General features: G+C 34.4%; 1 protein-coding gene across 1 annotated transcript in view; it reads left to right on the top strand.

The window, feature by feature from the left end:
* Positions 1–5,709: 5,709 nt before the first annotated feature.
* The window catches only part of mfn1b (mitofusin 1b), a 21,121-nt gene continuing 12,928 nt past the window's right edge, over positions 5,710–13,902 (top strand). The window contains 7 exon segments of the mRNA XM_016510673.1: positions 5,710–5,785; positions 6,917–7,039; positions 7,151–7,286; positions 7,370–7,532; positions 8,597–8,721; positions 9,395–9,503; positions 11,843–11,954. Of these exon segments, the coding sequence (XP_016366159.1) occupies positions 6,925–7,039; positions 7,151–7,286; positions 7,370–7,532; positions 8,597–8,721; positions 9,395–9,503; positions 11,843–11,954 (760 nt within the window). The 5' untranslated portion in view covers positions 5,710–5,785; positions 6,917–6,924.

The following is a 13,902-nucleotide window of genomic DNA, read 5'->3' as shown; positions in this document are numbered from 1 at the left end:
ACTCGCGCGTGACTTGTATTAACAAATTTGGTCCGTTTAGAAACTTTACCGTTTGAAAGCGAACCGCACCAAGAATAAAAAGCAACACTGTAATAATTTGAATCCCTGTTTCGGAACAAAGCAATCGATCTACAAGGGTGAAAGTACCCTAAGATGAGGCATGGCATAGGCCTGCATGCTGTATTGGGCTATATAATGACTAATAAATTACAGAAGTTTAGCAAACACTGAGGAATCAAAAAAAAAGAGAGAGAGCCTCCATAGCATAAGGTGAGGTAAACAGCAAAGATAAGCTTTTCAAAATGAAAACAAAACAAAAAGGAAAGTAAAACTAAACTTGCTGCCGGTGACAATGTTAACAAAGTTAAATGACAAATTATCCTAACAGTTCAAACAGTGAAGCCGTATTGTGGAAGGGCTTGGCTGTCATTGTTCATTTATAAGGCTGTAACAGCAAACGCTGAATACAGATTGCTGGAGAAGACACTCGTATAACAGACTGTGGACCGGACAGACCATTAGCTTCAGACAAAGCTTCCCCTTCACCTGGTTTTTCCTGCCACCAAATTGTTTATGATGTGTATAGATAATAGATTACACTAATATATTTCAGCCTAACCCTGGAGCTGGTTCACCCTCCGCCTATGGATTCAGAAGTGGAGAGGTCTTGGCAGTGGCGTAACTTTGCTTTGAAAAGTGGTGGGGACACCGCGCAACTCGTTTTGCTAGTTTTTTATTTAATAAACTTTAAATTTTATTTTTGCTTTTCAAAAATACATCGATGTACCAGGGGCAGCACCAGAGAATTTTGAACGCAGGTGCTGAGGGGGTGCTAGATCATTGACAGAGAGAGCTGGGCAATTCAGGGCTCCAGACTCATTCTTCCCACTGGTCGCTCTTTTGCGATTAACTTTCTCAGTTGGCTGCACGAGCACGTTTTTTTTTGCCTACAACATGCTATTAATCAATGCATGCTGATGAACTTTTATCGTAGTTTATAGTTATATGGAAACGAAAGTAGTTAACATTCAACCCGTTCTTTTTCATCAGTAGTATTATTTATGAGTTGAATTTTGTGAACGGGAGTTCCTCTTTTGCCATGTTATAAACCGGGCTTCAGATGCTTTCACTTTCGATTTCACGATCTTGTCAGGTTTTACAATAAAATATAATTGTCTGTTTTGCTTACATCTATACCCCTTTCCCCTTTTAAGAAAAAAAAAAAAAGATGGATTCATTATTTTTAATTAAAAAGCACAACAACAATAAAACAGTAAGATTCAATGACAAACTAGCTTACAAAACGTTATTAACAACAACGAATAAGATGAGGCATGGCATACACCACATGCTGTATTATATACCGACTAATATTACAGAACGTTTAGCAAACACTGAGGAATCAAAAAAAAAAAAAAAAAAAGAGAGAGAGCCTCCATAGCATAACGTGAGGTAAACAGCAAAGATAAGCTTTTCAAAATGAAAACAAAACAAAAAGGAAAGTAAAACTAAACTTGCTGCCGGTGACACTGCTTGCATGTTTTGTTTTTTCCCCCACAAGAATACCAACATGTTCACCTTCTCTGGTTTAAGAAGCGGTCTTTTACTTTACTTAAGCCTGAAAACCATCAATATTCGCGTCATTTTTGCTGAGCGCACCTTCTGCAATTAATAGTAAATATAACCAAAACAGGTCATTATAATTTTTATATGAATAATAAAATAAATATAAGGAAAACTCGCCCACTCGATTTTGTAATATTCTTTAATTTTGTAGTCCGTATGAAAAGGTGCATTTCTATTAAAGGCACGTCCATGTGGAGATGGCGATCAGCGTCGGCAACCTCATCTTTGCACCCAAGTCAAGTTAGCTTCTCCTGAAATCACCAGGTCCATCTTATCAGCTACAAGACAAGACAAACCTGATATTCTGGTTGCAGACTTGTTTCTGAATATCATGATGTTAAGCGTAAGTGTACCTGTATTCATCCTCTGTGTCAGTCTAGTAGATCAGTACTATTTTTATTCAATTTTAAGTGATTTTATTTTATTTTTAAGCTGGGGACTATTTTCAGACGCTGCGTAATATCATTGCGCAAACTCTTTGGTCATTTTTGAGCGAGATGCTAACGGTCTAATCAGATTCAATGATCTATGCTAAGCTACAGCTAAAAGTGCTACCGCCAGACCCGGAGATCGGCTGAATGGATTCGAAAACGGTAAAACTCAACTGTTTAACTCTAGGGGAGTTGGAAAATGAGCCTGTTTTCAAAAATAGTGGAGTGTTCCTTTAAGCGATTTAAGACTGGTTTTGTGCTCCAGGGTCACAAATGTAAATTGTGACGACATATTAATTTATTTTCAAAGCTAAAATTTCAAGAGTTGAAGTGTCATGAAAAGCTCATCATACATTCACACTTAAACAGCTAATAAAACTATTCTGAAATGTCTAATAAGTTCTTAAAAAAACGTAAACGCCTAATAAAGCTCTATAAAAAAAAGTTGCTAAACAACTAAGAAATTCTAACATTTGTTCTTAAACATCAAGTTCTAACAAATTTGTACATCTAATACAATTTTAACATTTGTTCCCCTGACATTTTATTTAGTTGTTATAGAAGATGAATCCATGGCTCCGCTCTCAAAACTGAGAATTGTTCTGCTGGGTTGGATCATGTCTGGGAAGAGTTCAGCACCAGACACTATTTTTCATAATAAAACGTTTGAAATAGATGGTACAAAAAAGTGCTCTGGTAAAGTAAATGGCAGGTCCATAACTAAAATAAAGAGAGAAGTAAGCAGACTGGAAGCAATATTAATGGACGGGATCTTGAACATCCAGAATCCTGAAGCATCTCGTGGTGAGTTATTTAGCTTGACATAAATGACTTTCCAAATTATTTTCCTTAATTTTATATAATTTGATTTGACACTGCATGTCAGTTTCTATCCAGATGATATCCTCCGCTACACAGATGACGATACGAGTGTAAATGAAAAGGTGTTTTGGTGGCTTCAGACATATGAGGAATACAGCACCAGCACGTCTGAAACATCGGGATATAAAACAGAACGAAATGATCCAGTTGAACAGAATCCAGAGGTGTCTATCAAAACACTTATAAAGCCAGGTGTAGACCGATGTCGACGTAGTGTGTCCTGGTCAGTGTTGGGGAAAGTTACTTTTTAAAGTAATGCATTACAATATTGCGTTACTCCATAAAAAAGTAACTAATTTACTAGTTACTTGAAAAAAGTAATCTGATTACGTAACTCGCGTTACTTGTAATATATTACCCCCAACACTGGTCCTGGTGACATACTTTTCATCATTTGGGGGTCCGTGGAAGTCTGCGCACACCATTAAACAAGTTGAAATTTAAGGCAGAAGAGTCAAGAGTCAAGAGGCATTTATTTATCATTTGCATAGTTAACACTGGGGAAAACTGGGCATTGAAATGCTTGTGACGAGGCTCAGACATACAGTGACAATAACAGGACCATACAAAAAAAACACAGATATAGACGTACGTGGAGGGCACTGAGATATTGAGTGACTTCAGTGACCATAGGCAGAACAATAACACAGACAGAGCATTAAATACAAATAAGTGGCAGTAACAGATACAATAAGGGTAGACGACAGTGTTAAGAGTTTTAAGTAGTCCTGAGGTACTGATATAAGAATATTGGGGGTAGAGCAGTGTCCAAAATGTCATTGTAGAGTGTCGCAGAGCTACACGAAAGAAAATTAAAGTGGCAGTTCAAGTACAATAAATAATAAACTTAAGAGCAGCATGTATTCCAGTTTTAGATGACATCCGGCCGTTGACTCTCTTGAAGGCCTTACTCACTTCGAGTGTGTTTAGAACTAAAGGGCAGGTGTCAAGAGTCCACTATGTGTCAATATGCACAGGTGTGTTGAACTCCTTCATCTGCGCTCATCCACAGTTGAGTATATTTTGGCCTTGTCTCAAATGGCACACTTCATGTGCACTTGCATCCCTGTGGACTTTCAGTGGATGCCACATGCTTGTGTCTGTTAAATCCACGAGACCGCAGGGTGTCGCATTCATCATTTTAGCTTTCTGATGAGCACTATGCGCCCTCGATGCGAGTCAAAACAGCATACATCACAAAAGTGTGGACTCAGGAAAAAAAAAGTTCAGGAAAAAGTGTTCGAGACAGAATTATTTGTTTTACATTATAATTCTTATCTGAAACAACATACAGAACTACCAAATTTCGCTATAAGTTGATTGCATCATATAATAATTGCTGTTAATAGTGTTCATCGTCTGTTTGATCACGTCTTTAATTGATTTTATTGATTGATTGTACATTAACTGACAGTCACCACTGATAAGCTACTACTAAATATATTATAGAAACATATATTGTACAGCTGCTTTGAAACAATTTGTATCGTAAAAGGCACTATACAAATAAACATGAATTGAAAATAGTATAATTTGTAGTAATTGTTAAGTTATGATTTAGTACAGTTAATGTGCAGTAACCTGAACAAGTGCAGAAGACAGTATGAGAGACTGGGGAATGTGAAAATATCATATCAATATAAATGCACCCTTTGAACCAATAAAAACCTGTATAAAACACCTTTCAGAGATTTGACTGAATCCTGATTCTTTTCTGATCATATAGTGCTTTCTCTAAAGACACCACGGTTCAGGTTATTTTCTGTCATGGAATCACTACAGAGTAAATAAAAATAGTTTTGATTCAGGTTTGTTGACTACCTTCACTGGTGAATTTTTTATTAAAATTTTTTTTTTTTGACAGATGCTTTCATCCTTCAGTACGTCATTGTACTGTGGACTATTCCTTATTCCACAAAAATGCTTCTATGTTTTACATGAATTACGTAAGTGTAACAGCTTTTTACTTTTTACATGACTGTTTTATCAGGTTAAGAAATATAACCTTTTGTCATCCTAACAACAACAACCAGAGCGATGCGTAATGGAGTGCAGCAGAGAAGTGCAAGATTTTCAAAAACTTTTGTGTTTGACAGAATAAAATCACAGTACACAGGGTTATATAAATGTATGGGAGCTCCCGACACCAAGACAAATTCCTTGTGTGTGTTATAATTTTGTAATGTATAGAGTCTAATGAGGTGCTTATGCCTGGAATTGAGGACCTATTCAGATGTTCCAAATATTGTTATACTAATTTTGTGATGCATAGAGTCTAATGAGGTGCTTGTGTCTCTATCCCCAGTTGTGTTTTTTATTTATTTTATTTTTTATTTTATTTTTTAAATAATTAATACATATCGGTAACTTTGAGAAGTTTCAACTCACACTTTTTAAAAATATATTTTTTATTTATTTTTTAATTTTTTGTGGTGTTTCTGACTTTTTTGGGATGGGACATTGAATATGTTCTTCACCTGTAAAGCTAAATACAACTTTGTAATATGCTATCTAAATTCACTTCAATGGAAGAGACTTTTATTATTTATTATTTAATAATTTTTTTTATTTATACTTGTTTTTTAATCAAAGGAAAGTTAAAGAAAAAGCACACAGAGAAACAGATTACATTTCCAATGAAGGCCATTTCTAGGCAATAAAGCTGTTTCTGATTCTGATTTTTGGAGGAACAGTAAGTTTTCGTCTGTTCTGTGACATATATTTTGAAATTAGCATGTGCTTCAGGGACTTTTATTTTGAAATCCTCGCGGTTGAGCGTCTGCAGTGAGAGTGTAGCGGCTGGCTGTTTGTCATGACAGGAGAGGATTTAACATTCCTGTGATCGGGTAAGATCTGTGATTAAAGTGATTTATAACATTAAGAGTGATTATGCGATGATATCGATATAAAGAACGAAAGCGAATGATATAAATCAGATATTTATGATTAGATATCATGTGTCCGCTGCGCTAAAGCTAAAAGCTTATGTCACCTCTGCAAACATTTGACAGTTAAGCTAACGTTAACGTTACTTACAACTGTAGTTTTTGAATTACCAGAGAGCAAATTAATCGTGTCTTTATGGAGTTAACGTAAATAAATATACATTTTAACAGGGTAGAGGTTATAAAATGTAGTTTTAAATACATCTCTGCTTTATACTCGTGATAGGATTATATAAACATCGTGTTTTGATTTAATTTCGTTCTGAAGTCACCAGATTTTGCCGGCTTTAAGACGCTTTTTAGCACATTTCTGCATGAATAATCATCATGAGTTACTTTCACTTTTGTATTCCTGTGTGACAGGGATTTTTGTAACATTTACTGTGTGCCGTCATGGAAAAAACACGGTACTGAATGTTTACCATATTTATATACCGTGGTATTTACATGGTACTTTAAAGAATACACGGCTAGTATAATTGCACATGTCCCAAAAATTGGTAATGCTATGACTTTTTTTTTGTTAATGAAAGGAGTTTCCAGATTTATTAACCTCGAAAATAAATATATTGTTTTATTTGCAGTTTTCGGCTCTGATGTGAAGGTCTTGAAGATAAGAGTGAGCAAATTTAATTTATAAATAAAGTAATGAGAATCCATAATAACATCTCCTGAACTTGTCTCCTTTAGTAATGAATTTTATATTTTTTGCGACTTAAGTTTTAGTATAATTTTAGTTTTCTTTTTTTTAAAATCATTTTTATTTATTTTTTATTATTAATATATATATATATATATATTTTTTTTTTAGTACTTCAACTTAACCTAAACAAAAATAAGACATGCTGACTTGGCAACTAGCTGAAATAAAATCATTAAAAAATATATTCTTATTTCAGACCATGTTTCTTCTATGTCATGTGATGAAAATGTTTTGTATGGATTTAGTTTTAGTTTCAGTTACCGATAATAACCCTGTTCCTGATCTCATCGGATTCTCATCGATGTTTCTCTGAAATGTTCTCCATGCAGGTGTGGAAATGGAGCAGTCAGATCCTTCTCCGTTAAAGCGTTTTGTTCAGGCCAAAAAGAAGATCGGCGAGGTTTTTGAGCAGCTTTTAGTTTACGTTCAGGAGGGAACGGAGTTTGTAAAAGGTTTGAAAATATCCCACAGATCCTCCATAGACTTGCATTAGAAAAGTTGCATGGATAAGTACTGTAGTGTTGATAGTTGCATGTGTTTTGTTTACTGTTTTGTCTCAACAGAAACCTGTAATAATGAGTCATTGGAGAATATTGCAAACAAGACACAGCTGGATGAGATCGAGGCGTACACGAGCCACCTCTTCAAAATTAAAGAGGTTTTATCTCGCAATCACATGAAGGTGGCCTTTTTCGGCAGGTGGGTTTTGTGTTTGACCACAAGTTGCATTAAAGAAGCGTTTCACTTCCGTAAATGTAATAAACGTGCTCTGTTTGTTACAGAACAAGCAATGGTAAAAGCACGGTTGTCAACGCGATGCTGCGTGACCGTGTGCTTCCCAGCGGCATCGGCCACACCACTAACTGCTTCCTCAGCGTGGAGGGCACGGACGAAGACAAGGCCTTTCTCAAGACCGAAGGGTCCGAGGAGGAGAAAAGCATCAAGGTGCGGACAAATGCATGCTTTCTCTCAGAATTTGCTTGAATAGCGCCCTATGATTTCTGGAAAACACGAATACAGTGAACATACATAAAAAGTAGGGCTGTAAAATGAATTAAATTGCAATATGGACTAGTGTCTGTGAATATTTAAGCACAAAGAGATTGATATATGAAGTCTTTGTGTTCTGATACACACAGAAAGACAAAGATCTTCAGTGCAACCTGCCAAAATAAAGGTTCGGCTTAACTTGAATAAATGATGACAGAAATACATTACTGTTGCACAGTAGATTGAACTTCTCAAAGTAATAATAATAGTAGAAATAATACCATTTATTAAACATTTTGACAGAAATACCATTATACAGTGGAATGTACTTCTCAAAAATAGATTTTAAAGGCCTTTCTCATTGGGAATGTTTAATTATTAAATTAAAAGTTTAATGAAATCAATTGATAATTTAAATTTAGTTAAGCAATTATCATTAACATGGAATCCAGAAAAAATGAAAACACAGAACTGGGGATAAAATACGAACAAACAAACCAACAATAAATAAACAAACAAACAAACTTATCAAAGTTTGATTTCGATGACCCCTTTTATTGTAAAAGTTTAAATAAATTATTAAATTGCAAAAGTTGATCATGAAATCAATTAAAAAGATATACTTTTTATGTAATTCAGTACTGTTTTTGTTAATAAAGCACTATTTTAGTTTTTGTTCAGTATCAATTTTAAAACAATCGGTTAATTAATCGGTATCGGCCAGTGTGGTCCAACCTAGCTATCGGTATCGGCAAAATCCACTATCGGTCGACCTCTAATTAAGACATTAAGACGGAATACAGGAACATTAAAATTCATAGAATTAGGGAAAAAATAAAAGTTTGAAAATGAAGAAAAAAATCTCAAAGTTTGATTTCAAATGCCCCCCTGAATGTAAAATTATGTAAAAGTTTTATGAAATCAATTAATGAAATATACTTTCTGGTTCAAACAGGCGCAAGTGTTAAAATGGCAAAAATAATAGTGTCTTTAGTCATAAAAGTACTTTTTTTCTGCAGACGGTGAATCAGTTGGCTCACGCACTACATATGGATGAGAGTCTGGATGCCGGCTCTCTGGTCAAAGTGTTCTGGCCCAAAACAAAGTGTGCTCTGCTCAGAGACGACCTGGTTCTGGTGGACAGGTACACTTCAGTCCCACGAAAAGCCACGTTTGTATGTTTAACATGCAGTAAATTCATCTGAAGATCCACCCATAATTACAATCCTAGTGTTATCAAGCTGTCAGCAGTGACACATCCTGAATATAATTGATTATAATCAGGTGACTGACTTATTATTTTAGTAGAAATACACTACCGTTGAAAAGTTTGGGATCTGCATAAAAAAAAAAAAAAAAGTATTTTCTGCTCACCAAGGCTGCATTTATTTGATCAAAAATACAGTAAAATTGTGAAATATTATTACAATTCAAAATAACGTTTCTATGTGAATATCTGTTAAACTATAATTTATTTCTGTGATGCGCAGCTGTATTTTCAGCATCATTACTCCAGTCTTCAGTGCCACATGATCTTCAGAAATCATTCTAATATGCTGATCTGCTGCTTTCTGATTATTATCAATGTTAAACTGCCCAATATTTCTGTGGAAACTGTGATACATTTTATTTTTCAGGATCCTTTGATGAATAGAAAGTTCAAAAGAACAGCATTTATTTAAATAGAAATATTTTGCAACATTATGCATGTCTTTACTGTCACTTTTGATCAATTAAATGCATCCCTGATGAAGAAAAGTGTGATTGACTCCAACCTTTTGAAGTATCGTGTATATTTTTGTGATGTTTTCTTTCAGTCCTGGCACTGACGTCACCACACAGCTGGACAGCTGGATCAAAAAGTTCTGTGAGGACGCGGATGTGTTTGTGTTGGTGGCCAACTCTGAATCTACTCTAATGAACACGGTGAGTCGTTAGCATGCAGTGCGTAAAGTGTGAGAAATGAACACTGCATTATGAGCAGTCCAACATTAGTCAGACCGGTCTGGAGCGGCTGTGAAGTGTTTATAGTGTGCTAATATGGGAAAGTATGCGCGCAGGAGGGGTTGCTCAGAGTTTGTTTGCGTGCCGTTCAGAAGAATGCAGCGCTGTGTTTAGACTGAACTCTGCTCGTACCCACATGCATGCTATCCCAGGACACTTTGGTGGATTTCAGGGCCGCTCTCTAAAGGGCAGATAAACACCCCGTTATAAATCATCAGAACTTTTCTCCATGGAAAAACATGACAAAACCAAACTAGCTTTTTGTATTTATTGTCTTATAATGGGAAGGGAAAATAATAAATTATATTGGAATGGAATTCCAGCCGAAGTTGCATGGTGTGTATACTGTGCACAGTCTGCAAATTTTCTGCATGCATTAAATACCTAATGCATTTTCCAAAATGTGCAATATACAACACAGATTAATCTTAGTCTCCATTCTGAAATTTAACGCCTGGTTTTTATGATTTCATGATGACATATGCTCTACATTTCTTTCTTTTTATATATTTTGTTTTACATAGAAATAAAGCTAAAGTGGTTGGAAACGCTGTTTGACATTGAGAATGGAACATAGTTAGGTCAACAATGTTACAGTGTATTGCTTGAAACATTTATTGTTGCATAATGCAAGGGATTTAACGGATTAAATGAAATGTATAAAATTATATCTTGGAATGTTGCTGTAAATACTGTTGCTGTGTACAGTAGGGGTTGAACGACTTCTGATTTTTTTAAGCTATTTTATTGAGAAATCACAGAACAGTGTTGACTACATTTCCGCGCTGAATGATTATGTGCGCGTGATGTACGAGCTACTGTCTGTAATGTGTGTGCGTTACAGTGCAGCAGCGCATTAGATTAGAACGGCGATTAACTTACCTGTACAATAAGCTGTTTAAAACGTGCATTCTCCCGTTCAATTTTGAGCATCCAGTACTATAATCACACGTCTTGTGGAGCGCTTTCAGAGTATGCATTTATTTGTCATTTGAACTGTTTGGAAACGGAGCGTAAATGTGGAAGTCCTTCAAAGATTTCTTATCCTGTTGCGCCCTCTATAGGACCAGCGACTAGTCGACGTTAAGCTTAAAGCGTCATGGCAGAGCATTGAAGTCGACTAGTCGATTAGTCGGTGCAACCCCTAGTGTACAGTGAAATAAGCATAGATATGTGAATGTTTTAATGCATTTCTTTGGAAAAGAACATACCATGTGAAATAAAATGTAGCAGACAACATAAAACAAATCAATATGTCATAAAATATAGATTTGTGTTGTCTGTTGCATTTTAAGGTGTTTCATTTGTATTTCACATCCTTTTTTATTTTACATGAAAAAAATTATGTCATTCACATTATTTAATGAATTAATTTATGCTTACATTTGATCATACTTTTATTTATTAATTGCAACGTTCCATGACTTATTTCATAATTTAATAACATATTTATTTAATTTAGTGTGTTAAATCCCTCCATATGTGTGCATACTGTTTTTAAAACACAAAGTTTATATAAATAAATGAATCAGTGTTATTTTAGTATCATTGAGATACTTTTATATATATATATATATATATTTTTTTTTAATTACTGTTAAAATTTTTAGTATTTTTCTTTTTGTCTTTTTTATGCATGTCTGTATAGTTTTGTTTGTTTGTTTGATTTTTTTTATTTCAGTTTTAGTTTTCAGTACATTAAGTTAAATAAAATTTTGCCTTGGCAACTAGCTAAAAATAAAATACGTTTAAGGGTTTTAATTTTATTTTAGATAAAGTTATTTTTGTTTCAAGTATTGCATTTTTTATGGCTTTAATTTTAGCCCTGTTCTGAACAAGCCAATATTTCAAATATGTCCAAATATCAATGCTTCAGATATTTCAAATGTTCCTGTAGTTCTGTGTTTAAGTGCATGTTCTTCATGCTCCGGACTCATTTAATGCTGTAGTTTATTGCTGCTCAGAGTGATTAGAGTGTGTGTGTGAGTTTGTGTGTGTGTGTGTGTGTGTGTGTGTGTGTTCAGTGTTGTCTTTACGTTGCCAGTGTGTGTGTGTTCAGTGTTGTCTTTACGTTGCCAGTGTGTGTGTGTTCAGTGTTGTCTTTAAGTTGCCTGTGTGTGAGTGAGTGAGTGAGTGAGTTTGTGTGTGTGTGTGTGTGTTGAGTGTTGTCTTTACGTTGCCAGTGTGTGTGTGTGTGTGTTCAGTGTAGTCTTTCCATCACATGACCCCAGTGAACTCAACCTCTTTATTTCTTTTTAAAGGAGAAGCATTTCTTCCACAAGGTCAATGAATGCCTGTCAAAGCCCAACATCTTCATCCTGAACAACCGCTGGGACGCTTCTGCTGCCGAACCCGAATACATGGAGGACGTGAGTTTACTCAGCTCACTACAGATTAGTGCTCGACCAGTATATATCACCAAGGCCAATATGACCAATATTAAGCTGATATATACACTGTTGCTAACTGCTTTCAGTGGAAACTAAAGTCTGCTTGCTAAATGTTATTAGATTATGTCATACTGGCAAGTCTTGGAAACTGGATAAGGTTTGTGCAAGTTACTAGATTTGTTTCGGCGACTTTTTTGAATGTCGATATCGTACTATTTAATTTAAAGGTAGTAAAAACACATGCATAATTGCTCAAATGGAATTTACATTTATTTTGCATAACATTTACTAAATTCATAATTATTATTTATAATAATTCTTGCTATTATACTATATTATCATAATTTAAAAATAAAAAATATGTCAAAAAACATCTGAACTTGATAAAAAGAATCTGTAAAATAAACAGATTTCTTTAGATGGGAACTACTTATTCTGTAAATCTATTCTAGTGTTTTTCATAAATAAAGGCCAATATATCCACCAATATTTGCCATTTATTAATTATCGGCATTGGCCAAGAAGTATTTCTGTTTGGCCAAAGAGTCAGAAGTGGGACTTTTATTTTGACAGTGCTGAGAAAGCATCACCAAATTTTAAATCCTTGTAAATTAAAGAAAATTTTAAACTATAAAATTAAAATGACCTTGTTGTTAACAAAATATTATTAACAATTTTATAATATTTTGTTAATAACAAGGTCATTTTAATTTTCAAGGATTTAAAATTTGGTGATGCTTTCTCAGCACTGTCAAAATAAAAGTCCCACTTCTGACTCTTTGGCCAAACAGAAATACTTCTTGGCCAATGCCGATAATTAATAAATGGCAAATATTGGTGGATATATTGGCCTTTATTTATGAAAAACACTAGAATAGATTTACAGAATAAGTAGTTCCCATCTAAAGAAATCTGTTTATTTTACAGATTCTTTTTATCAAGTTCAGATGTTTTTTGACATATTTTTTATTTTTAAATTATGATAATATAGTATAATAGCAAGAATTATTATAAATAATAATTATGAATTTAGTAAATGTTATGCAAAATAAATGTAAATTCCATTTGAGCAATTATGCATGTGTTTTTACTACCTTTAAATTAAATAGTACGATATCGACATTCAAAAAAGTCGCCGAAACAAATCTAGTAACTTGCACAAACCTTATCCAGTTTCCAAGACTTGCCAGTATGACATAATCTAATAACATTTAGCAAGCAGACTTTAGTTTCCACTGAAAGCAGTTAGCAACAGTGTATATATCAGCTTAATATTGGTCAACCTGCTCTGTAAGATATTGGCGTTGTTTATCAAAAAAAACTATTTCGGTCAAACACTACTACATGTTTTCCCAAAGCAAAATGAATGTATCTGTAAATATGTGACCCTGGACCACGAAACCAGTCATAAGGGTCAATTTTTCAAAATTGAGATTTATACATCATCTGAAAGCTGAATAAATAAGCTAGGACAATATTTGGTGGAGATACAACTACCGTATTGGCCCGAATATAAGACGACCCTGATTATAAGACGACCCCCCTTTTTCCAGATGTACCTTTTGGAAAAAGGCTTTTTAAAAACCAAATCTTGTTTTTTCTCAGTAAAACACATTTTGTCTTCAATTATTTTCATATTGCATATTTTTCCTATTAAAATTTTTGTTTTGAAAGTATGGTAAAAACTGGTAAAATGTACCAACAATCACATTTAAAAAATATACACTTTTTGATATACCATAAAAAAAAAAAAAACAGATAGCCCATCTGAATTAGGACATTTAGGCTATCCATCTAATAGTAGCCTACCAAAATCTTATTAACAGTAGAAGTAGAGTTGGTCCCATCAGGCTAACGTGACAGTCACGACTCGTGCAGCTGTAAGGTTTTCTTTTGCCTTTGTTTTTACTTGCGATCTTTACAACACGCAT

This window comes from Sinocyclocheilus rhinocerous, unplaced genomic scaffold (genome assembly GCF_001515625.1).
Source record: "Sinocyclocheilus rhinocerous isolate Xijiao unplaced genomic scaffold, SAMN03320098_v1.1 scaffold4629, whole genome shotgun sequence".
NCBI lineage: Eukaryota > Metazoa > Chordata > Actinopteri > Cypriniformes > Cyprinidae > Sinocyclocheilus > Sinocyclocheilus rhinocerous.
This window is presented reverse-complemented; position numbering and strand designations above follow the sequence as displayed.